This window comes from Plectropomus leopardus, chromosome 13 (genome assembly GCF_008729295.1).
Source record: "Plectropomus leopardus isolate mb chromosome 13, YSFRI_Pleo_2.0, whole genome shotgun sequence".
In the NCBI taxonomy this organism is placed as follows: Eukaryota; Metazoa; Chordata; class Actinopteri; order Perciformes; family Serranidae; genus Plectropomus; species Plectropomus leopardus.
In genome coordinates, this window is record NC_056475.1 from 7854767 (window position 1) to 7880600 (window position 25834).

At 40.1% G+C, this 25834-nt stretch overlaps 1 protein-coding gene across 1 annotated transcript in view; it reads left to right on the top strand.

Moving 5' to 3' along the window:
- The window catches only part of LOC121952359 (glutamate receptor 4), a 143515-nt gene that overhangs the window by 107159 nt on the left and 10522 nt on the right, over nucleotides 1-25834 (top strand). The window contains exons 10-13 of the mRNA XM_042498982.1: nucleotides 879-1085; nucleotides 6299-6672; nucleotides 23109-23307; nucleotides 25170-25417. Of these exons, the coding sequence (XP_042354916.1) occupies nucleotides 879-1085; nucleotides 6299-6672; nucleotides 23109-23307; nucleotides 25170-25417 (1028 nt within the window). The remainder of the gene's footprint in view (nucleotides 1-878; nucleotides 1086-6298; nucleotides 6673-23108; nucleotides 23308-25169; nucleotides 25418-25834) is intronic.

The following is a 25834-nucleotide window of genomic DNA, read 5'->3' on the forward strand; positions in this document are numbered from 1 at the left end:
GTGATTTTAAATTCTGTGGTTTAAATAATTGTATTTTGTGTCAATTTTGGCTAAATTTGGTGACTATGGCACGTTGTTTTGTTGCCAGATGAACGTTGAAGCTATCGCATTACCATGTGATACTGTCCACATTGTTGTTAACACTGATCATGTGGACTTAATTGGGGTAAAAAATGTACCATTCTCCAAAAAAATTGACTGCACCTTTGAAGTGAATTAATCAACTGCATCATATGAGTCAGTTATGATGCCAAACTCTGATTTTTGAGAATTTTAAATAAAATTTAGCCAAGTGCAGCTTTAAAATTTAACTATTTTGTATCGTTTATTGTCAAAACAAATGTTTTCCATGTTCAGTATGGAAGAAAATCCATTTCATAAACTGTGAGGCTTAAGGTACCCTGTAGAGTTTTCTAATAGAACTAACAAACTTAGATTTAGATGAATTGTTTCTCACCCAAATGTATCATGTGTTTCCTTGAGGCTTAATAAAAAAAAGTTAAATTTCCTGTATTGTATTTTTTAAATCTGTGTTTGCTAGATAGCAATCATCTTCTGGAGCATTCTGTGTTTCAAGAGGTGTTACTGCCACCGAATATCAAAAATTGCATGAAACCATCAGCAAAAATGCATCACCTGCATGTTTGTGCATGAGATACAAACAAAACGAGGGCCCGCTCATCTAAACATTGCTCCATAGTGCTCATAGTGGTCGAAAACTCTGCAGGGCATCTTTTATCTCGACCCTGGTTGGTATTAATGAGCTGAAGTTCTCTTCTGTCATTCTGTTGTCTGTTGGTGCGTCACTGTGCGAGCCCTCATGTCTGTGTGTCTGTCTGTCTGACGGTTTGGTTCACTGGTTATGGTCCCTTGTTTAGGAGGGTCCCTATGTGATGCTCAAGAAGAACTGGGAGATGTACGAAGGCAACGACCAGTACGAGGGATACTGCGTGGACCTGGCCTCCGAGATTGCCAAACACATCGGCATCAAGTACAAAATCTCCATCGTTCCCGATGGAAAGTACGGCGCCAGGGACCCAGAGACGAAGATCTGGAACGGCATGGTCGGGGAGCTGGTGTACGGGGTAAGAGCTTTTGTTTCTTTTTTCTCTTTCTATGACAGGAAGTGGCTCTTCTCCCAGCTCTCTAAAGTGCAGCACCGTTTTAGACAGAAATGAGCTTTTCATCTACGCCGACTCATCTCATTCAAACATTAATTTTATGCTGTCAGTAAGATTCATGATGGTATTTAGAGACAATAATATTGTGTCTTCTTCTAATCTGTTAGTACTAATAATACATTTGTGCAGCAGCTTGGCTTTTGATAGAAAAATTGCTCCTAAAGCTAATTAATTGGCTAGATGTTAGTCATCAAAGTCAAATCCATTCATTCAAACTGTCAGCAGAGAGGACATAAAAGCAAAGATGTACTAAACAGAACATTTTGTTCGTCATTTGTTATTCTGATGACCTTTTGAAAATCATAATAAAGCCAAGAAAATATAAATATACTTGTGCTTTTTAAAATGTCATCCTCACTTCTCAAATAAAAGCCAGTATTAAAGTTATAGCAGAGTTATGGCCAACACAACTAAATAAAGAAACATATGATCCCTACTTAAAAAACACAGCTCACATGGTAAATTAAGTTTAATGTTTCTATTCATCGTATTAATTCCATCAGTAAAACAACAGAGCCACGTCCTTCACTGATCTGCTGCTCTGAGTTTCTCTTTTTTTTATTCAGTATTTAATGAATATTGATTCTACTGTTTTCATTGCTGCAAAGCTGCTGTCAGTGAAACTCAACACTTTCGCAGAGGTTTCAAATTAAAAGCCAACCAGGAACAGGAGTAATCATGATTCAGATGCTGCAAGGCTTTTATTGTGAATATATGTTTGTTATATTTCCATATTATTGACAGTACGTTAACTGCAGTTTGAAAAAAAACAAAGTGGAAGCATTCCAAGAAGCATGGTGATGGATGTTCAAAACATTAGGAGGTTTATTTCTATTGCAGACACCACACTGGCCTTCATTATTACCAATCAAAGGCAACGTAGGCGTGTTTCCGTTGCAGTTTTGCAAAATATGGCTTTTTTAAATCGTCTGAAATACCACCTCATGTGAGCATAAAGACTTTTTTTGTGATAAATAGGAGTTTTTTCAAAATTGATGTGTTTCCATTAGGTGTATTTTATATTCATAATTTTAATTTGTGCAATTTGAGGTTGATGAAAACCTGGCTACTGTCATGGTGTCTGAGTGGAGGTACTACTCTGGGTCTGTCATTCAGTCTGCCATGTCATATGAAACTGTTGTTTATTGTGTTTAGTAGTACAAATACTGTAAGTTGACCACTGTAGCAGGTACAGGTAACACACCGCGATCCTTATAAGATAGCAGCCCTGTTTTAATCATTTAACACAGCCTGACATCAACTTAACATTCATGTATCAAACACGTCGTGTTTTGTGCAGAATTAAGCTTTTACAGAAGGTTTTAACTGGACAACAAGTGTTGATCTGCAGTTCCACTTAATCTGTCTGAATCACAGCTCCTGTGTGTTGTTTCCTGAGCAGATAATTAAACCCATCTGAAATGAAACTGTAAACAGGCCAGCGGTCTCTGGTGGTATTAATACTACCAGGAGTTAGTGGAGCATTAGAGCTGAGCTTCCTGTGTGCGTGTGCGTGCGTGCGTGCGTGCGTGTAGGGGGGGTAAAGAAGAAAGGCGGAGGTGTGGAGCTTGTTAGAGGATCTCTGAGGTGATGATTTGATTTGTGTCTTTCTGCTGCTGCTGACCTTGCAGTGGGATCAAAGTAGATGCAAGCTTGTGGTATTGGACCATATTGGGATTTTATGTCCCAAAAAGACCTTGAAGTGAGGATAGACAGAAGTGTGTTTTTGTACTTGAGGACAAAACCTTATGACAAAAGAAAGATAGTGAAAAGCTTTCATAATGAGGGTTTTGACTGAAAATTTGATTTACATTAATTTAGCGTTGAGTTAGATGTTTGATTTTATCGATAAAAGTCAGATTTGTTCCCTCTTTGTCACTGATGGAGGACATGGAGCAGTACTTATTGAACCTTTTCACAATTTTTAAGTTTGCTTTTATTGTAAAACACTCTCAGATGTGCAGGAAATGATGTGTTTTATGTTTACATGAGCAGCAATAGCAATTTGTTTGAGATTAGAGCTTTTCTGTTCATTTTTTTGTGATGAGCTAAGTGGCATTTTCACAAAGTGGCATTTTTCTCGCCTGCGCCTCTTTGGTACTGCAGTGACTCATTGTGAAGTCGACTGCAGCGAGTGCGAGCAGAGGCACAGTTCGGGATGTGTCAGGACTGATCAAACAGTACACTGCACTTCTGGTGTTAAGACTAACCAGGTTGGTCAAAAACACGGGAATAAAAAGTGCAGCTGTGCTCTTTGCCATTTTCATCTCTTTAACAAGTACACTGAGCGGAAACACTCTTGTCCAAAAGATTGACTCTGAATGGAGGACAAGATGGGCAAAATTCTTTAAACATAGATTCTCAAACAGAAAGAGTCAAACATGAATCTGTCATTAACGCTGTTGGGAAGTAACTAGTTACAGTAATTAAATTAGAAAATAAATACACACTTCATGAGTTACTAATCAAAGTGGTGGTGATTGCAAAGGCTTACATATAAAAAATCTCTTTCCAATAAAAAGTTTTGCATCTTTCTGCTGTGCAGAAATGGCTTCTTTTGGCATATTTTTGGACAACACGTGTCAGCGAAGCTTTTGAGACCAATTTGAGCACATTTATGTTATTATGTTTTTAGGTCTTTTCAGCTTCATTGCCCTGTTTAAAGCTTTTGTTAGAAAAACAATCAAAAAGTAATCAAATGTAATAGTCATTAGTTATGTAAATTATTACATTTTTAACAGGGTAATTGGTAATCTGTAACCTATTACATTTCTAAAGTAACCTTCTGAACACTGGTCATCAGACAGTTTGACTTTAACCCTATCAGTTCAAGACCAAACAATCATTCAAATTTAGGATTTCTTTGTTCGTTCATAGCCATAGTTTTGATCTTTGGGGGAGGAAGTGTGCCAGTTTTTACTTCAAGGTGCTGTATACAACATTTAGAGCTTTAATATCATATCAAACCACTATTTTCTATGTAAAGATACAGTGGAGTAGTGGCATCCTGAGCAAGCTGCAACCTGCGAGGCTGATAAATGAACCTCGCATGGAAGTGCCAAAAATTGTAGTTCATTTAAAGGCCACTTGAGGCTGTCTTGAAAACAAAGTAAATTCCTCATAAACACCCATGTAAAATTCCCAACTTTACAGCAGAAATAAACATGTTTACAGTCTGCTCTAAAAAATCGTTTGGTTTTGTATGGGAGGTGACTCACCTGTTTGCATTTTACTAAGGCTTAAAGTTACGAATAATTAAGGGAAGGCCACTTTAAGTGACAGGCTGTCTGCGAGGCATCACCACAGTCTATACGTTGGATCCACCCCTCGCTCCTCCACAGCTCCCAACCCCTCGTCCAATTTCAAAATCCAAGATGCTGACAGCCGAAATGCTGAACTCAAGGCTCCAAAATGGCAGTCCACAAACCAGTGGGTGACATTACGGTAGCTATTTCCATTATTTATACAGTCTACAGGTCAAACGCAGGACTTTCACCAAGGAGTATAAGGTTTGAGTCCCATGTGGAACTAATATTTACGGCCAACCATGGTCTTTTTCTAAGCCACTACATCGTTTTCGTGCCTAAACCTAAGAAAAATGAAACCTAACAAATCAGTAAAAGCCATTCAAAGGGCTGATAATGGCCTTCTGAACCTACTAGTAAGTGCAACAGGTCCCTAATCACCCATGTCTGTGAGGCTTATAACTATAGATAATAGGCATTTAATGGGTTAACATCCCAATCAATTAAATCTGCTAAGTAACTAAAACTTTAAGATGAGTGTAGTAGAAAGTACAATATTTGCCACCAAATTGTAGTGGAGTAGAAGTATGCAGTACCATAAAATGGAACCACAACTACCCTAAACTGTCCTCAACTGCAATACTTGAGTAAATGTACTTGTATTCTAGTCTTGGTTTTGATCCAAAGAACCTGTCTGTAACAGTTTTTGTAGTAATTGTTAAATGCAGGATAAACTTTAAAAATGTGAAGGCTGAAGTTTAAAATAAGAACATAAGACCAACCAGTGGGCCCTCACAATTCTAGTAATACCAGTGTGTGTGTGTGTGTGTGTGTGTGTTTGTGTTTGAAAATACATGTTGTGCACCAGTGTGTATAGACAGTGTTGCACGAAAGTGTGCCACTGGGGGCATGGGGAAAGCTGGCAGCTTTTTCTACAGCGTTCATGGGAACGTCTGAGGACATGGAAGCTGTCAGCACTTTCCCGTCTTTGCTTGGAGACCATTCATTTCTTCCTGGCTCTCCCTGGGAAAAAAACCCAACAAAAAACACACCACCACAAAAGCCCTGTCTTCTTTAACCTGCCATGTATTTTAGCACGCACTAAATGCCCCGAGGCTGTCATCTTAGTGCATTTCGCTGAGGATGAAAGAACTTAAGTCTCTTTCATTTTCTGTTCCCGCGTCCCCATTTTCTCCTTTTCCTACCTCACTAAGTGTCAGATGGTAGTAATGAAACTTTAAATTCTTGCTGATATTAAACCCCCATGCTCCCCAAAGCCAGGCGTACAAGGTCACAAGTGTTGCTAAGTCACCAGCTGTAATCTGGTTTGTGGATTCTCAGCACGCCAGTGTGCACTTTTCCACAGCTGCAGACCTCAGAGGTGGCTGTATCCCATTTTTTGCCTTCCTGTGCTGTAAGCATATTTCTCCGACACATTATTTTATCCTCCCTGCTGATTCTCACAGAGTTTCGGCTAAGCCTCTCAGCATTAGAGCGGGGTTTCAGAATTTCTTTTTCAATTTCATTTCTTTCTCTCTCTGTTTTAACTTGATCACTGCGAGACGCATTCAGCCGCCGTCTAAACTTGATCGCTTTGAGATTTGTTCAGTCAAGGGAGAAATTCAGATAAAACAACACGAGCTGCGGAGAGAAGAAAAGGGGTAATTGTTGTTGTTTTGTTTTCTGATGTCTGGCTGGCTGTTGGCCCTCGGCATGTCATATCTGTGACTAAGTGATGTGTGATTGTTTCACAGCCCAGCTCAGAAAGATGATCCATCATTTGCATTTGTTTATCTGTCATCATTTGGATTTAGAGTTGCTCTCATTCACATGGCTGATCAAATTCCTTTTCATCTAAATCTCCCCCGACAGAAAGCGGAGATCGCTGTGGCCCCTTTGACTATCACGTTGGTCCGGGAGGAGGTGATCGACTTCTCCAAGCCCTTCATGTCGCTGGGCATTTCCATCATGATCAAGAAGCCCCAAAAATCCAAACCAGGGGTGTTCTCCTTCCTGGACCCGTTGGCCTACGAGATCTGGATGTGCATCGTGTTCGCCTATATCGGCGTGAGCGTGGTGCTCTTCCTGGTCAGCCGCTTCAGCCCGTACGAATGGCACACCGAGGAGCCCGAAGAGGGCACCGACGGTCCGCCAAGCGACCAGCCCCCCAATGAGTTTGGTATCTTTAACTCCCTCTGGTTCTCCCTGGGCGCCTTCATGCAGCAGGGCTGTGACATCTCCCCCAGGTAAGACCTGCTTTTATCACACTGTCAAAAAAGTTCACCTAAAAAAAAGCACAACAGTTACGTGGATGTTTGCTTTATTCGTCCTCAGGCTGGAGACGCATTACATGACTTTTAGACCAAATATAATCACTATTGTGCCATCACGTCTGTTTGGATTGCGTCTATGTTAGTCTCAAATCCCTCGCCTGCCAATCCAGTTAAGACCTTCATCATTATTGCAAGCATGTTTGATTGACACAAACTGGACAAGTCTTGACACCCTGCGGTGACAAGCCGCCTGTGACAGCGAAAAGGAAAAAAACCCAACTGAATCAGTATGTTGTTCAGTCTTGACATTGTTAGTCATGTTTAATTGTCACTTACACACAAAAAAATGGTTGTCAGAAGTTTTTAAATTCAGACTATCCGTGCAACTGGAGATGGAAAATAATCTGTTGTTATTGTGAGTGTAATTTTTTAATATTTTCCCACTCTAACAGCTGTGTATTGTGTCCTCAGCTTGAGTCCAAACTGATGTTCATATTCAAGCTGCAGCCTCAATCATAAACCACAGAAATAACTAAAAGAAAATACTGCACATTTTGATTTCTTTTTCTGACTCTAAAGTGGATTTTTGTTGGCACACAACAACAGTCCACCCTGCATTTGTATTTAATACATTTCAACCATGACCTCTAAATAGTTTATTATTTTGTTTGTGTCGTAAGTATAGGACGTTAATGCTGTGAAAACCTCATGATTTAGTCGCTGTCAAACTACCTTCAGTGTTGACTTAATTTAAGATTTGTAATTCTGTAATTCTGTGTTGGCCAACCCTAAAGACGACCAAAAAAAGCTTTGTGGTTAAATTTTTGAAATATGTTATAGTATAGTATGAATGCTTGTTTGCCTGGTTTTTCAGAGTGAGACGGAAAGGTCACCATCAATCTGATGTGTGCTTAGTATAAAGACTAAAAACGGGTCTAAACAACTTGCCTGGCTTTGTAAAAAGTTCACATCAATACCAACCAACACCTCTAAAGCTCACTAATGTGTCTTGTTTGTTTCAGTACACAAACAGAAAGGAGTTACGTAACTCGGCTTCGTCTTGGCAAACAGTTTCTGTCCACCACATAGGCTACTTCAGGATGCTCCACGCAGTTACTGCGCCCCAGCTGTTGTTCACCAAGAAATACTTATAAGGCCCGAGATCTTTTCTAAGAGGTGGTCTCGGTCCAGTTACAAACAAATTACAGGGTTTTCAGCACATTCCCTTATTTATGACAGCCCGCCAAGATAAAAACATTCTTCGCCATGCATCGATTTTTTATTTTTGTAGCTGGAGCGTTTATTAGGAGGGTTGTCGGATTATATATGTCATATATACATTTCAGTTATTCATTCTTGGAGCGCAAAGCATACTCTGGTCACAGACGGAGCAGCAGAATGCCAGACGCAGTGAAACGCCTCCATTAATTGAGTCAGGTCTTAAAATTTAATTTCACTCACCTCTGCAGCAGCTGCTCCTCTCATCCATCAATCTGCTAAGTGACGGAGGTGCCTTGAACCAAATATCATTGTGCTAGTTTAGCATGTCATTTGCTTGTTAGCACTAATCTCGAAATAAAGCTGAGGCTGATGGGAATGTTTGTTTTCTGACTATTAAACCAAAGTAGGTCTATTGGTCAATAAAAAAAGTTGACGTGCATTTATTTGAACTTGAGACAGGCGAGCTGTTTCCCCCAGTATCTGGTCTTGATGCTAAACTAAGCTAAGATCAACACATCCTGTTTCCTAACTTAACCCACAGACATGAGATTGAAATCAGTCTTTCCATCTCACTCTTGAAAAGAAAGCTGAACTACCTAAAAGTGGTTTATTAGTTTCTCATATATTGACATTTTGGAAATATGAGGTTTTCATCTGCTACAAAGTACATCATCCTACCAATTGTGGCATACTTATATTATTTAGTCATAACATATAGGTGAATATAGACAGTTTCTACTACAGTCTGTTATGTTGTTAGGTACTATCTCATGTGTCTGCTGCTCATGTTGTGTGTGTGTACGCGTACGTGCACAGTGGCATCACACTTTTTGTTTGAGAGGAAGAGAGAGAGTATGTGTGCCTCTGTTAGTATTGATTTCTTGTCTCTCTCTCTCTTCTCCATCCATACTGTTCTTCATTGTCTGACCTGCATAAACTACACTGTTGTCTGCTTGTAAGGGAATTAGGTTCTCTCTGTGTCTGTCAGCTTCGGCAGTTGTGGCTCCACACTTGTCTTGTGTACCTGAGCTCCGGTTACATTAGCGACCATGGTTCCTGTAGACCCGCTGTCTGCTTCACAATATGAAACCTGTGTGATTCATTGGGAAACACACCGTCAAGGTGCCGTCTTTCACCGTGTCTGCGACTTCTCTCCCCTTTTGTCCAAATTACGAGACTCAAAGCCGGCATCCCTTGGGCTTCAGACCAGCATACTGGTGTCTAGTGAGCATGGTGTACTTTGGTGGAAGGGTGGAGAAATTGGGGCTTGTTCTTAACTGTCTTGCTTTGTCTCTCCCCAGCTTTTAAGGGCTGGTCGTCTTTGTTTTTAAATCAAAGATCAGGCTTCCTGTCCGTCATCACGCACTGGTATCCTCTCTGCTGTCATGGTCAAACCTATAGAGTGGTAAAGCCTGTAATTCTTGATGGTTTCTCATTTTCTGTACAGCTTTTCTTAGCTGGCTTTGTCAAGCTTAAAGTTCCAGCTAATGGATTGTTTGGGTTATTTTAAGCAACTGCTAAGATGGCTCCTATAGTTATTTTAAGTCTTTAATTTCTCTTATCTGCTTTAAGCTCTTATTGATCTTGTACTGTAATAGAGTTGGTAAGATTTTAGGAGATGAAATGAGGACCAAACCAGCCTGTATCTTTCAGCCTCCCCCACAACCGAGGAGAAACACACACGACGGAGGATCCTGAGGTACATTATAGCCCGGCCCTCACGTAAGTCACCTTTAGAGGCGACTATAGTGGGCCTGTGACTGTGATTAAGCGCACTTATTTAAGGAGTGCATTTGCTTTGTTCACATGTGTGCAGACCACCCCCACCCACCGCCATAACCACCCCTGCCCGCCACATCTCCGCCTGTGTACCACAGATAAGGACTCTAAAGCTGCGCAACAATGTCGCCATCAGAATGAAAAGTCTACATTTCAAACCTCTCTGTCTCTGGCTGTGTTCCCCGCTGCATTCCCCCTGTCACTGCTAATCCCATGGGCCTCTCCCAATCCATCAGCACAGAGCCCCAGAGCTCAGGAGCGCTTCCACTCCAGTTTAGCCTGACAGGGCAACATGCAAATCCCCTCACACAGGGGAGCTTAGATGGCGTGGAGGGAGTGACAAGGGCAGAGGGGAATGGGACGAATTTGAGGGCGAAGGGCCGCGGAGGCTCGCTCATGTGTTGCAGTTGCGAGCTGTGCTGGGCGGTGGAAACTCAGTCTGCAGGCAACACAGTCTGTGAAAGTTTTGGGAGGTTACATCCACCACACAAGAGCTTCATGAGGTGTGCACATAGTTTCCAGTAAATTTTGCATGAAACAGTTTATGGACCAGGTTTTGGTCGAGTAGATTTATGTTTTTGGTAGTTTTGGTGACATAAGTGGGAGTGGTGGCCACATTATGTCAGTTTTCATAAACCATATCTTAGCTCCTTGTAATGCAACATGTGTGGTATGCACGGGGATTGAAGTAATGCTCGAATGAACATTTTTATGTTTTATGCAATCTTGTTTGCTAATCCAGTGTTTTAACTCAGTCGCTGGCACAATGTTTTCAGGGTTGTCGGTCCATCTGCCCTTTCTCCTGAACGCAATATTACAAGAGTGCATTAAGGGTATTTTCTAATTTTTGGCAAACATGTCCACTTGGACAAAAAATGAAGTGATTAGATTTTGGTGGTCAAAGGTCATAGTGACCTTGTGTCTGTCTCATTATGGTGAATGTGATATCTCAGGAGGAATTTCCTCAAATTTGGCAACAACTACTTGACTTCATCGATGAATTATTTAGACATCATTGTTGTTTGTCCGTGTTTTAAAATTTGTAGCTTCTTTGCAGCAGCATTCATATCTAAAGCTTTGTCTTCTGTCATGGCTATGTATGAATCTGAAACTTGTATGGTTGGTGGAGGCATACAGCTGTAAGGTAATAATTCAGGTTTACTTTTAACAGCACAAACTTGTTGTTAATTGCTTATTCTAACCTGATGAATGGCACCTGTTCATGAGCAGGTGCCATTCTGTGAGGTTTGATCATTATCATACTCAACTCCACTGATATTGCTAAATAAAGCTACCTGATCCGCTCAATTTATGAGCAAGTTTCATCCACAAAATCATCAGCAGTGAGTAAAGACAAGATTTTAACAAATTCTGTTAAAGTGGACATTGTCTTGTCTTGTCAGAAGTTATTTGGAATAGACTCATCTGTACAGCTGTGACTCCCACAGGGCCGAGCCCTTCTGGTCATTTGGTTAATTGGTTGGTTGATAACTTCATGTCCAGCCAAATTCTCATTGTACAGACAGTTACTGGTGCTACTTTCAAAAGTTATGTGGCCACCAAAACTAAAAAAACAAAACAAAAAAAAAAAAACACCAAAAGGGCAGCACTCTGCGCCTCATCATGCCGCTGGCGTTTGTAGCATAGTGCAAATGTGCACTCCTCCTGAGTCCAATTGCAGCGCTGCTCTCTGAGGCAGAAAAGACTTTGGTGGACACACAATGTTACCAGCTGGTCATTTTAGTTAATCTATGTGCACTTTTTTTTCTCCTTGACAAATTGATTTGTTAATTAAGTAGAATTTCTGTGCACCACGTTTTTCTTCCCGCTCCACCAGTTCTAGAACCAGATTAGCCATTGGCTTGTCATTTGAGGAAAGTTGTCGTTTTGTGGTATTTTATGACAACAAAATAAATTAAAATACTGCCACAGTTTATTAGCAATCAGCCAACAAAGTCATAGGGGTAGAAAAAAACTTGCCACTGGGCAAAAGAAGCCCACAGAGCTGGATTATCTGCTAAACATCAGCAAAAGCATCTAAACGAGATGTTTAATTTATTTATTTACCCATTTCATAACACAACAGGAAAGGTAAAGGTTGAAATACCACTGAACATCTTCCCCTCCTCCTCTCTTCCTCTCTCTTAATAATGGTTAATACCCCCTTCTGCTCCCTCAAGGCAGCCCGTAATAATTAATTCAGTGATTAATATCCTGGTCTCCAATGGTAATGTCTCCGTGGTAACAGGAGAAGAGGGGAGCTTAAATGAAATGGCGACACGATAGTCTTTTTAATTGACTACAAATCCCAGATGAATAGAACTCGAGTTTATTCTGGAGGATTCTCCTGAGACTGCAGGATGTCGTGTCACTGTGTCGGAAATATAACATGAAAATGAAGGCAGCTGCTAACATGCAGGTGTCATCGGTCATTCCAGGTGTTTTCAGTCACTTCAGTCTTCAGATGGATCATCTTTGTCTCTGCTGCTGAGTCATAGTCGCCTCGTCTCTGGGCGAGCTAATGAGGATGCGGTGATTGGCTTGATTAGTCCTGATTAGCTCCGAGCGCTGGCATGCTGATGGCAAATTTCCTGATGGCTGCAGATGAAGCTGAACATTTAATTTGAGTTGTGAATTTTAGGCCAACAAAAGCTACGTTTCGAGAAGGACAAATGACTTTCAAGTGGTCTATCTGCAAGATTCCCCATTATTCTATTATTTCAATGCCAATTAGCTTTGTTATCCAGCCGACACGCGGCCGTTCTGCTGCATCACTTATTGCGTATGTCAGCAGTGCTCGTCCTCCATCACACTCGGTTAATTTGTCGCACTATTCTTGCAAATTACAGACATTGCTTTAGGCTCCGTATGTACAGTGGTGATCCATAGCTTCAAAGTCAGAAGCCAATTTACTGTTTCCTGCTTTGATTTTGTTGCAGTGGCTAATTGAGTATCTTTCATCAAAAAGAAACATTCCCAGTTGCCACTGAAATTGTTATTTGTTTGGCCTTGGTTCAACAATTTTTTCTTATGATCTCTTAATACAAAGAGTGCATGCCTTTGAGTCTTTGTGCAGCTACAAGGACAATTAAGTGCTCTCTACATGCAACAATTGGCAATAACAGCAACTTCTCCTATGAAGACATTTGATATTTTTACAACTGTGTTGTAAAGTATTGTCATACAGCCGCCTCCTCCTGGTGTCTACAGAGGTTTATTATTGTCATTATATAAAGCAGTTTTGCACAATGATATGTAGTTATAGCCCCCTCTATTTTATGTATTTATTTATGTATTTATTTATTTATTTATTTATTTAACCTTTATTTAACCAGAAAAACCTCTTGAGATTAGAAACTCCAACCCCAAAACAAAAATATAAAAGAGAAAAAATAAACTAATGTTATCACAAGGAAGGACTAAAAAGTATGATAATTCATGTATGTTAATATATTAAATATTAATTAAAATAATAAAAATTATAAAAGTATGTTAATATATGCACAATATAAGAAACCATTAAACCAAGACAATTAAAAGACCGGCTAAGAATGCCATGATACACAAACAGAAAAACAAACATGATATATGATATATGATATATGGTTTGAACCAGGATTCAATAGTTAAAGATTTAGGGTAAATAAAATTAAACAATTAGATCTTTTTGTGATAAAATGGAAAAAATACCCCAAAATAGAAGATAAAAATAGTAACGACCACAGGGATGATATAAGTCATTAGGTGCTGCAAATAAGCAGGGATGGCTGACCATGATGGGTTTTTCAGCTATACATCTGAACATCCGTAAAGTTGCTTTGATTAATCTGTAGGAAATTAGTGGGCGGCACACAGGTTTGCATTTTCCAGGCCAGAAAAGGCATCACCCGCCCTGCTCTGCTTCTGAATGGCTTGTGGTTGTTGCCTTCATACGTTAGGATGGCCATGTTTAGACGAGGAGTGAAATTGGTTAACGTTCAGGTAAGAGTGTCAGGGTAAGAGCGGCACAAATTTGCAGACTGGACAAATTAAAAGTGAACATGTTTGAAAATGTGAATACAAAACTACAGATCCACTTATGATAAAACCAGAAAAAAAGGTTCTTCAAGGTCGACAGGCATCATGGAGCTAATGGAGAGATGATATCTCAGGTGTTTGAGAAAATCCCTGCAGATTTGATCTGTTTTGGGGATGATGCACTCGGAGCAGTGGGTCCTGCAGAGAGCTGAAAGAGCCCAAGTTGGCTTTGATGGTATATCAGCAGCACTTTGGCCTTCTCAGCTGCCGTCGCTGCCATTTGAGCCAGCATATACTGCAGAAACCATTTTATTGGAACAGGCTATTATTAAAGAGCCTTTATTCTTCATTTTAAAGAAAACAAAAAATATTTTTAATTTACTGTTGATGCAAATTATGAACAACCAAAATGTTTTCTTCTTATCCTTCTAAATTCAGGGTCCTGAACATTTCCACAGCCCTTATTTTAACAACAATAGTCATACATAAACACGTCATACTTACCACTTTGCTGCTCTGAGTTTATCTTTTGAAAGAATACTTTTTTTCTTAGGAACTGTCAATGAACACACAACACAACTAACACTTCCTATATTTTAAAGTCATTATTATGGTTATTATTAGTCTTATAATTATTATTAACAACCATATTGTGATATGTTAACATATTACTATTTTTTTTGCATCATATTCTATATTACATTTACATTACAACTCTGAACTATACAGTATTTTATCATACCTCTGACTCTTAACTATACTTCTTCTACTCTCATTTTTTTAAATGTACCGCTCATTATTCATTTCATTCTTCATTTCTTAAGGCCTGTTTATCTGTGCTATTTCTATGCTATATCTTTGTGATGCTTCAAAAACCAAATTTCTCCACTGGGGATCATTAAAGGTTTATCTCAACTTAACATATCTTATTTTGTATTGAAAATGCCCATAGCTCAAAGGACATAATCCCCCCATTTTAGCTAGGCTTTTAATGTGAAATATCTAAAGGGAGAGTTGAGTTTTGCTGCCTGTAGCTCAGCAGCCCTAAAAAGAAATGGTAATAGGGAATAACGTGAAGAAAAAAAGCATCAGTATTACCTGGAGTAGTAGTACCTGGGAGTTGTTGTACTGGTGTTATTAGTGCAGTGGAAATGTTTATTATACTGAATTTACCTTGTGGGTGGGAGTACAGGTAAATCCACCTGCATGTCTTTAATTTGCAGCCTTTATTGTCGACAGTGCCTTTATCTGTTTATGCTGGTTGTTATTTGATCATTTAGGGTTCTACACAGGTTGTAAATGTTATATCAGGGCTGCAGCTGAGGCTGGGCGGGAGGCTGTGGACAGAAAATGGAAGTAGAAGCCGTGAGCAGGATCTGGAGTGACAGTTTGTCTGCTATGAATAAGTGAAATGGTGTGGTCTCGCCCCAGGTATCACCCTGGGAGCAGACGAACACCTCTTCATTTATTTAGGCTCCACTCAAGGTCAGCGTTCTCCTGTCTCTCCGCACGTCTTTCACTCCATCACCTCCTCCACTTCATGTTGCTGTGTTTTTTTCGCTGTCCCACAAATACTTATAAATCCTGTAGAAAATCTACACACACACTCTGCAGCAAATCATCTCTGGCAGCAGCTTTTTATTTCCGTTTTTCATTTTCACATCAAAAGGATATAAAAGAGGGAACATTAAAGTTTTCTTTATCTCAGGCTGGTCATTGATACTTGCGTGAACCATATTGTATTTATTCCCGAGATGAGATTTACTTTGCTGCAGTGTTTCTTCTTTTTCTTTGAATTTTCATTTAACCGGCTCAGCATTATTTTTACTTGTAAAGCTGGGGAAAGCAGAAATCGGGAAAAGGAGAAAAAAAACAGCAGAACTGGAAAGTACACTCTCCTCCTGCAGCTCTCTGCTCAGTGTCCTAAGCCTGTCTTATCAGACGACCATGGGCATATGCACGCATTTCATACAACAGTAACCCAGTGTTTCCCAATCTTATTTCACTGTAGGATTGCACACTAGCCCCTCTTTATCCCGCTCTCCCTCTGTCTCTCCGTTTATCAGTCCACAAATAAGACAAGAATTAGCTGGCCAGCCACACCACGGTCCTTCCACTTCGCTCTCGGTCGCTGTGAACTGCGTCCCCGGGAAAAGAGTGGGCAGCAGCTCCACAGACGGACCTTTAGCAGCTTGAAGTGAGCCAGGAGTGCAGGGTGTCGCAGCAAACGCACCAGATCTGACCTCTGTAGCAGCAGCAACAGAAAGTCTGCTGATTCGGCGGGGAGGTTTCCCGTGGCTGGGGTTTGCAGTGGCTGGATTTGGGTTGCTGTGGCCTGTAGACTATATAAAGATGGATAATGCATCCCAATTTACCCAAACTAGGCTTAAATAAAGCTAAAATATCCCAGATACGGCTGCTGCCGTCCCGTGCTGGTGACGTCATTGACAGCTGCAGTCTGCGCAGTAGCGATATCCGTGGTGGGGATTGCATGGGTTATCTGTCACAGCTATCAGTCATGGTGGAAAATCATGAATAACTCATTAAAACCAAACTTATTGTCAAAACTATCACTTGAACAAACATCAGGGTGATGAGAACTACCTTCAGTAACAGAAACCATCTTTGGTAAAAATTTATTCTTTGAGTGTACTTTGAGTTTTAAGTTTTAAGCTTTCACTAACATGGAGGGGCGGGCTTTATGACCTACACTGCAGACAGACACCAGGGGGAGATCGAAATGTTACGCTCTGGGGGAACTGTTATGTTGTCCATCTTGCTTACTGGAGGTCGTCTCTGGAGTTGCTGCCCGCTCTCCTCCTGGTAAGGCGCTCTGCAGCAGCGTTATTTGAGGCTCTAGCTAATGTTAGTTACATAACTGTGAACCTAATGCCATAGCCATGAGCCTTTCTCTCAGGTTAGTAGAAAGCTGAACTTTGAGCAACATTTTAGGCCTTTATTTCATCCATGTTTTCAGGATGCATTATTTTAATCCGTCATCCGAAAAAAAAAAAAAACCCAATGTTTTGCACAGAAACTTTGCACACTGAGTGCAATGCATTTTATTGTTCTGTCTCTTGCAAAAAACGGCAATATGAGACAAAATGTTAAATGCCCCTCGCTCTCTCTGCTGGAGTTACCTCCCTGGCTGGCATCACTCTCACTGAGTTTTGCCTTTAGCACCGCAGCTGAAGGGGCTGAGCTGTCCTCTCTCTGTCTACACACTTTCAGTTTCTCTCTCTCCCTGTGCAGTCCACATCCTTATCCTCGTCATCATCATACACCCGAATATTATATATAAATGGAGCCATCTCAGTTATGAAATGATTCTGTGCACTCCGCTCCTCTCTTGTTGCGGATTTGTCCTGCTGCCACATTTTTTTCACTGTTTCTTGGTCAAACAACTCTCTAAAAGCTTTTGACAGATGTGAAAAACGCATAAAATCAAACCTTCTCCAAAGACTTTAATGAATTTCAGCGTCGGTGTGCGAATGTGATCAACACAACATGAGGTTGTTTTACGTTTAGGCATGAAACAATATCTGACAAAAAAAATGGACTCAGTGTGCAAGGGCCTTTTCTCTCCATCTCTGAAACACTTATACAATATAATACAATATTTAGAGGTGTTTTGTTTATTGTCAGACTGTTTTTGATAAGTCCGTCTTCTTTTTTTGAGTTGCTTTGCAGTGGCGGCAGTTGTTACCAATGATGGAATACCAACTTTCCCTGCAGGATTTTCCACCATTGAATCAAGCTTTCACCAAAGAAATGTGCACACACATCTGCATCTGCAGAACAGCCAATAGGGACGCAATCTCTCTGAAATGACCTGTGATTGGGGAAAGTCTCTCGACACTGCCCAGACTTTCTAAAGCCTGAAAACACAGCGAAGAGAGGAGGTGCAGAAATCTAGTTTTCTCACAGTCTCTTTGAATTACAATATACTCAAAGTTTAAAATGGGATTTTTGCCCTGTGATGTCGAATTAAAACTGCTTACTGCAGCTTTAAATGTCTCTTTTAGCAGCTTCAGATTGAGAAAATAAACATTATTCCACACTGCGTGATAGCACCCCAATATAAAACAGTATTTGTAGAGAATATTTGCTCGTTCCAAAGTTTTTTAAATGCTTACACTATGCACAATATTTAAAACCAAAGGCATCTCTTTTATGGTTACACAGTTACTTTAACACACTTTCCCTGTCATGTTTGGTATATCTGGAATCTGTAATATTTATAACATTTGAGGTAAAGTTCTGTGGCACTGAGCAACACATGGCCACGCAATTAGTTGCGAAAAGGTCCTCGCTTTGTGTTGAAGATTAATAAATTAACTTGATAAACTACATGATTATATGAGATTTCAGTGTGGCTGAGACTCATTATATATAATAACTTTCCAGCTCTCTGTTTTTCTTCATTTACACATTGAGATTAATAACATAAATTGTTGCAGATGGGTGCAGAAATGCCACCCAGCCAACATGCAGACCATGCCAGCCTCTTTAGATCTCTCTATCTCCTATTTAATAAACACAAATTATTTTAACTTAAGTGAGTTAACCGGTATGGGAAAAGTGCTGACTAACTGCTGTATAATTGCTTGAATTATTCTTTCTCTTTTTTTCTACATTTAGTCTTCTTTATACCCCGAGGCTTCCTGGACTGCTGCGATGAATCCCATTCCCCCAACACTGGAGCCAATTTCTGTTTTGTTTCCACTTTATTTCTTCTAGTACTTCCCCCCGTCTGGTTTTCTAGTTTCCTCCACTCATGGGAAAACTGAGCTCGTACATCATTACAGTCAAGTTCTCCCCAACGTTTTTCACAACATCCAACTGCAGTGAAACAATTTTTCGATTCTTGTTTTTATAGCAGAGCTTTTGTATTGCACAAAAACACTTGCAATGACCACACTTGGATAGGCACATGTATTACTAGAAATGCAAATGATTTGACAGTCATCATAAACCCTCAAAGCTGAAAACAAAGTGCTGACATTAACATCTCTTGTACTTATAAACTTTTCTGCTTAATCCTAGTTTTTTTAGTTTTTTTTGATAGACAAGTTTTTCCTTTTCTGACAGTTACACGTACCGCTTCATATGAAGTCAAAAGTAGGAGGACGTTGGCTTCAGGTTCAACATGTAGCAGTTAGTTTTCGGTGATTTGAGTGCTGTAGATTTGTTTGGAAAAATTGCATGCACCACTTAAACAAAATATCAACAGATACAATGAAGCCCTTGTAGTGACACCTGCATTTGCTACACAATCTTGTGCCCCCTTCTTAATTATTTCAGTCTATATTCAGTCTTACAGTGGAGCCAAAATTTGGCCCAAATCTCTTTTATTTTACGCAAAGGTTAAGGGCCAGCTTTTGATTTGACAGAACTGTATAAAATGTTGTTAGACCACGCCAGAAATTAAAGTGTCCTTTTTCCAAATGACATATTCAAGGGTGGCGCTAAAAGCAGCTATCATGAGGAGGGAGGAAACATCACATTATTTAAATTTGGAGTAATGCTGCACATTCTCAGAGAGTTTCCCCTGGATGACATTTGGCTGTTCACATGAGCTATAGTTGAGTAGTTTAGACCCAGACTTCCTTTTTCATCTCCTCACAGCTGGCCGGCCATGGCGTGATTTTGGCATGAATGTCAAATTGTTAGTTTTGTAAAGTTACAGAAATGGCCTGACACAACTTCTTTCTAAATCTAAGGTGTGAGGGGAGAGAGTTTCTGAATCTATGTGACCGTCTGACGAGATCCTCCTCCTAAGATGCATAGTGGCAGCTTGACCCAGCTCGGGTTTTGGGTTTGAACGTGTTGAGAATTGGAACAGAATTTCATATTTTTGCCACATTGTATATATATTTAAAAGCAAAATTACTATTATAATGCAGTATAGTATAAAACAATATAATATACAATAAATATTTCTTACACACCAAAAAGACACACCTTATTACTTACAGCTTTTTAACAAATGATTATGCCAAGTTAATGATATTAAACATGTTTTGCAAGGTGGGAGAAAATAAATAGTAGGCCGTAGTTGTGATTGGTTGTCAGTCTCTATGTCTACATCTATGATAACATTTTCATATTGAAATGCATTATTGCTACGTTTTCATTTACACCTAACGTCCACATTACTCCGTCCTTTTGGAATCCCTTAAACTGAGAAAGCTTTACTCATTTTTCTCTACTCAAACTTTTTTTTGATAACTCCAGGGTTGCCTTTAGTCTGGATGAGCAGAAACATAGACTTTTGAAAACGATGAGGCAACCATGTTTGCTTCCAGATTGGGTCTCAGTCACGTTTGTCAAGCCAAAACATGATAGCTAGGTGTACAAACTTCTTGTGATTTCATCCTTCTTGTCTTGGTCCTTTTCGTCCATCGCCATGGCTTCTTCTGGCGATGGTAATGTTCCCGTCCAGTACCACTCTTATACGTTGTCATACTCACTTTGCAATGACTCCCAATCTGTTTCCCGCCTCTTTGGCTGTCTTATACTCATGTGGTACTTTCATCAACAGTCCCACCTCATTGTGTGCCAAACCAATTGAATCTCTGGTGTTACTTTTTGCCGTTTCTGACGTATTTTCTGTAGCTGAACAGTCAGAAGCCCAGTGTTCATGAATGGTCATGAGATATGTGTTTTCAGACGTGTTAGTATGGACACGGATTATTTCTGAAACGGTGCTAAAACGCTTTTTTGTACGGATATTATTTTCATTTACAATGAAAACATATTAGATGCGGCCTTTATGTCAGCCCTGTGATTGACTGCTGTCCTGTCCAGGGCGCACTTTGGCTCTCACCTAATGTCAACTGGGATTCCCTTTGCAACCGTCAAAGATAAGCCAGAATAGCTAATGTATATATGGATGGATAAAAGTCTAATGATCGGCTCCTCCATGAGCGTACCATATATGGTGTAGAATTCGTTGTGCATTGAAATCATTAATCCAAGGTGAATAGAAAAAAAAGAAAAACACTGACGTGGCTTAAAAATTACCCAAATTCCCAGCGCTAAGCTTCTCCCTCCCCTCTGTTTACTGCAGGCCCATCAAGACACAGCAGTGTGTCACTGTGGATCAAAGTCAGTGGTATCAGCCAGCAAGCACACAGCGCAGAGGGATGGAGGGATGGCAAAGAGACCCTCCTCCCCTTGTCCCATTATTACACTCCCACAATCCTCTGCTGCGTGCATAGCGGAAAAAAAAAGCAAGAAAGATGGAGACGCTGTGATAGAGAGAGTGGAGGGATTTTGACAGGTGGGAAAAAAGGAAATAAAGCAGCAGAGAGAAGAGAGAGGATATCATGCACACCCTCCACCCCTTCATTATTTTACTGTTATAATTCTTAGTGCTCAAAAGCCACAGAAATACTCTCAAAGAGGAGACGGAAAATAGAGTGTGGGGAGAGAAAGAGAGGAAAGTCATTTGTATTCAAATCCAGAGCTAATACGTCAAGTAAGTCTATTTCATGGGCAAAGCTTCCTGTGTGTGTGTGTGGAGGAGACATGCTCTACTGCAGCACTTTCCCTATTGGAAGTCGCCTGAGCCGCTACAGGCACTTTCATCGGCACAGAGCGAGAAAACAGAGGTTTCCTCTCGGATTCTTTGGTTAGAGTGACGCGTCTGTGTGAGACTCTATTGGCAAATAAATCACCCTAAATGTGCCGTTAGCAATGCTGGTAATCAAGGTTCTCTTGAGCATTTGGCTGTGTCATGTTATTTGTGAGAAAAGGATGCCACCTCCCTTTTTGTACGTGGTGCACATGCATGACAAGACATGGAGAACTCATGTGTATATTGGAAACAGTGGAATGTGGCCAGATTGCAATAAGACAAAGTGGAAACACCAGCCAAGAAAGCACTGACTGTTGCAGATGCCTCTCTCCTCCCCTGCTCATATGCCCATCTCTCTCTCTCTCTCCATCTGACAAGGAGGCCTGAGGGTTTTGTATCCTCTGCTGTTTGATTTGCACCGAGGGGAGATCTTGTTTGTTCTCCTCAATGCAGCATTTATGGTTTAAGATTCTCCTCACGACCTTCTGCTGCTCCTGAGCAACGGGCTATCTGTCTCCCCCGAGCGAACAAACAAGAAAAGAACAGTGCCGTCGCCATGCCGGCCGGGGGGGACCTGCAGCTCTTTTCATCCCACCAATAAACAATAAGATATGGGGGTGGGGAAGAAAGGACAGGGGTAGCCAATGTTTCCTTTATGAAAGCTGGTCAACACGAGCATGTGGGATTTTTTTATGAGGCAATCGGCACTAATGAGGGCTGAATACGGCTCTGGAAGGTTTGTGTTGTCAGAGCTCCACCTTGTGGTCGTACAGCGGTAGTTTTGGACCCAAGGTGGTGACTAGTTTCACTGTGCTTCAGTCATATTTCATTCATTTTAACTCTTTAAAGTCTTCACTAAGAAAAAGTGATGGAAAGAAGAGGCTTTGCAGTTTTTATGTCCTGAAGGCTATAACCACAAAAATCAGTGTTTATTTTTTTAACAGGTTTTAAAATAAATCAAATAAATACTACTAAAGGATTGTGATGACAGGTTCTGGTAATGGAAAATAGAAAGAAGAAATCAAAATTACTATTAATTTACTGTTATAATGCTTGTGGTATGTTAGTATGCCAACATATATATTAATTTCTAACCATGGATTTAGTTGTATTACCAGTACTAATATTATTTTCATGCATGTATTCCAGATATTTATCACTATAGTACTTTGGAAACATCTTAGAAATGGGGAAATATCATATATATATGTAATTTATTTAATCAAATATATATAATTGAATAACATTATATATATGGTATGAATAACAGTGAATAAACTTCCTTTTTTTATTTCATAAAAAGTGTCAATTTACAGTCTTGGCATCCCTGCTTTCACTATAAAAGGACAACTCAACTGTTCGGTTGAGTATGGCTTTAGACAACAACAAAAAATACTTTGACATCATTTCACCGTATATCTGACTGACAACATTAAATGTATCCTTTAACAACAGTAAATCATCTGAACCATTTGGTAGCGCAAGTTTAAAAAAAAAAAAAAGACACTCATTAAGATAAAGTGACACAAAGTGCACTCTAAGCGGTTGAGCAGTACATTAAAGGGTTAATTGTCTTGTTTTCACTGTATTTTCCAACACTGACTGGCTATTTTCTGTCTTTTTATCTTACCCTTCTGATCCCTCTTTCTCCTCTCCTCCTTGCCTTTATTTTACCACTCCAATAATCATTGTTCTGGCTCTACTTTCTGACAATCCCCTCCTTTCATTCCTCTTATGTTTTTCCATCCTAATCCTTCCAAACTGTCCCCGCAATATTCTCCCTCCTCCTTCCACCTCCCTCCTCTCCAAGATCATTATCGGGTCGAATCGTTGGGGGAGTGTGGTGGTTCTTCACTCTCATCATCATCTCGTCCTACACTGCTAACCTGGCTGCCTTCCTCACTGTGGAGAGGATGGTTTCCCCCATAGAGAGCGCCGAGGACCTGGCCAAGCAGACAGACATCGCCTACGGCACTTTGGACTCTGGCTCCACCAAAGAGTTCTTCCGGGTGAGTTGGTGTTGCAGGGGTTAAAGGTCTGCAGGTAGGGGGAGCACATCTTTTAGACATCACAGAAAAGGCTGATCGCGTACTCTTCTTAGCAGGAACCTGAGGGAGTTTAGCAGGTCTCCATGGCAACCCTGTGTCCGAGAAATTAGCATTACGTAGTCCAAACTCGTTTTGTCAGATATGTTTAAGAGGAAATGTACTTGCTGCCCTTGATGATGTTCAGTAGCAAAGGTTTTCCAGCTGAGGGAAGTTATACATTTTTGGAGTGCACGCGAGTTGTAAAGAGGTGGTCGAGGTTGATGTAGGCAGATAAGATAAAGCTTTATTGATCCCCCACCCAGGGGACATTCACACAGAAACAGGTTAGGAGGTGAGAGAGATAAAGTTCTGTTTCAGTAAAAGAAATAAAAAACGAAAGAAGAAAATTTTATTAAAGCTATATACAATGTACACATTAAAAAATGTACAGTATGAATAACAAGCACTATATACATAGTAGTATAAAGTACATAATGTGTGCAGTATATGGAATATACATACACAATACAATACTATGAAATATAAACAACTGAAATTATAATGATATTAAACTTTGATATTGTTAAGATCTAATCCATTAATATTACAACTTTTTTTTTTACTTTATTCTTGTAATTTTACAACTTTTTACTTAACATAATATGACTTCTTTCTTATTAAATTACAACTTTATTCTTGTAAATTAAAACTTTTTTTTTATCAAAATGTTAACTTTTTTCTCAGTCGGTCCCTAATACTCCTTTGTAGAAAAGGACCTTACAGAGAAATAAAATGTTTTTTTTACCTTTCGCTTGATTCGGTTTGTTAGTCCTCCTGCAACAACTTAACTTGCAGGACTTCAGAACGAGACTTCGTCAGACATAATAATAATCAGACCAGTACAGTAAACATGCTGGCTTACAAAATGTAGTGGAGCAGAAATATGAAATAGCATGAAATGGAAATAATCAATTACAGTACAAGTACCTCAAAATTGTACTTAGAAGAATTTTTTAAACACAAAAGGACTATTTGTGTATCAAATATTCACCACGTTACCTTGAATATGTAAAGAACTCTTTACTTTTGCCGCAAGCATGCACGGTGAACGAAGAATTCAGGGGCGAACATTTTTCATGAATTGAAGTCATAGGGGACCACGTTTAACAACAGCAAAACTATATCAAAGTCCAGTATAATCCAAGTCTCTTTATCCAGTAATTACCAAACACGTGCATTTGTGTTAAGAAGTTACAGTAAAGCAGAGTTCAAACGCCTGCATGTGCCCAAACTGATGATGAATGAGACTGTTTGTGCTGACGTGTTTAAACTTTTTTTGTGAAATGCTTGTGCTAGAGAAGTACTGAGCTCAAGACTGGATAAATAAGACTTGGATTATACTGCAGGATATTTGTGAAAGCTTATAAACGGATGCTTATATATAGTTTTACCATTATGAAACACGGACAGCATTCATGTCAATTAATCTTCACCTTTTGTGGATGCTCAAACTGTTGAGGCATGCAAGAAAAGTAAAGTTTTCCTCAAGAATTCAAGGTAGCACTTGGTGAGTAATTGTCATACAAATGGGCATTTTGCGGGTAAATATTCCTTTAAGTACAGTATTTGGATAAGTGTACTTGGTTACATTCAACCACTGCATATAGTTCTGTATTGCTTGCATGTATTTGGTAAGAATTTATTTTAGTAAACGAGTTATGCCAACTTTTAAACTGAAACTCCACGTTGTACTACCATGTTGTTTGCCGATGTACTGTCTCCATTTTCCCCACCTCTCATACTACGTCTACCTTTGAACCTCCAACCTCCTCAAAACCCCACAGCGGTCCAAAATCGCCGTCTACGAGAAGATGTGGGGCTACATGAAGTCTGCAGAGCCCACAGTCTTCACCAAGACCACGGCTGAGGGCGTGGCGCGGGTCCGCAAGTCCAAAGGGAAATACGCCTTCCTCTTGGAGTCCACCATGAATGAGTACACAGAACAACGCAAGCCCTGCGACACAATGAAAGTGGGAGGAAACTTGGACTCCAAAGGCTACGGAGTAGCTACCCCCAAGGGTTCACAGTTAAGGTGGGTGGAATAGTGTAACAATATGTTTTACGTGTTGTTATGGTATTCCACCTTCCCTGGTGTGCCGCCTTTTGTATCTTTATCTGTCTCCACTTACTTTGCTTGGTGTGGGTGGGTGGGGCGTTACATGTGTTTGGTGGAGGGCAGAAGTAGTGGCTTTTTGTCATCTGTGTTTGTTGCATGCATGTGGGGGTCACCGTGATCATGCAGGGGTGGTTATTTCATTTTTCTTTTCTTCACAGCTCTCCACACCAGGTAAATCTTTGTGCTTGTGCTTGCTGTTTGGGCAGATTTGTTGGAATGGCATGCACGAGTAAACTTCTGAAAATGTCCTATTTAGAAAACGCCATTTGAGATAATCTGCATTTTTATATACAGATGTAATTAGCGGAGAGATGTTTCGCTACTGCTACTTCA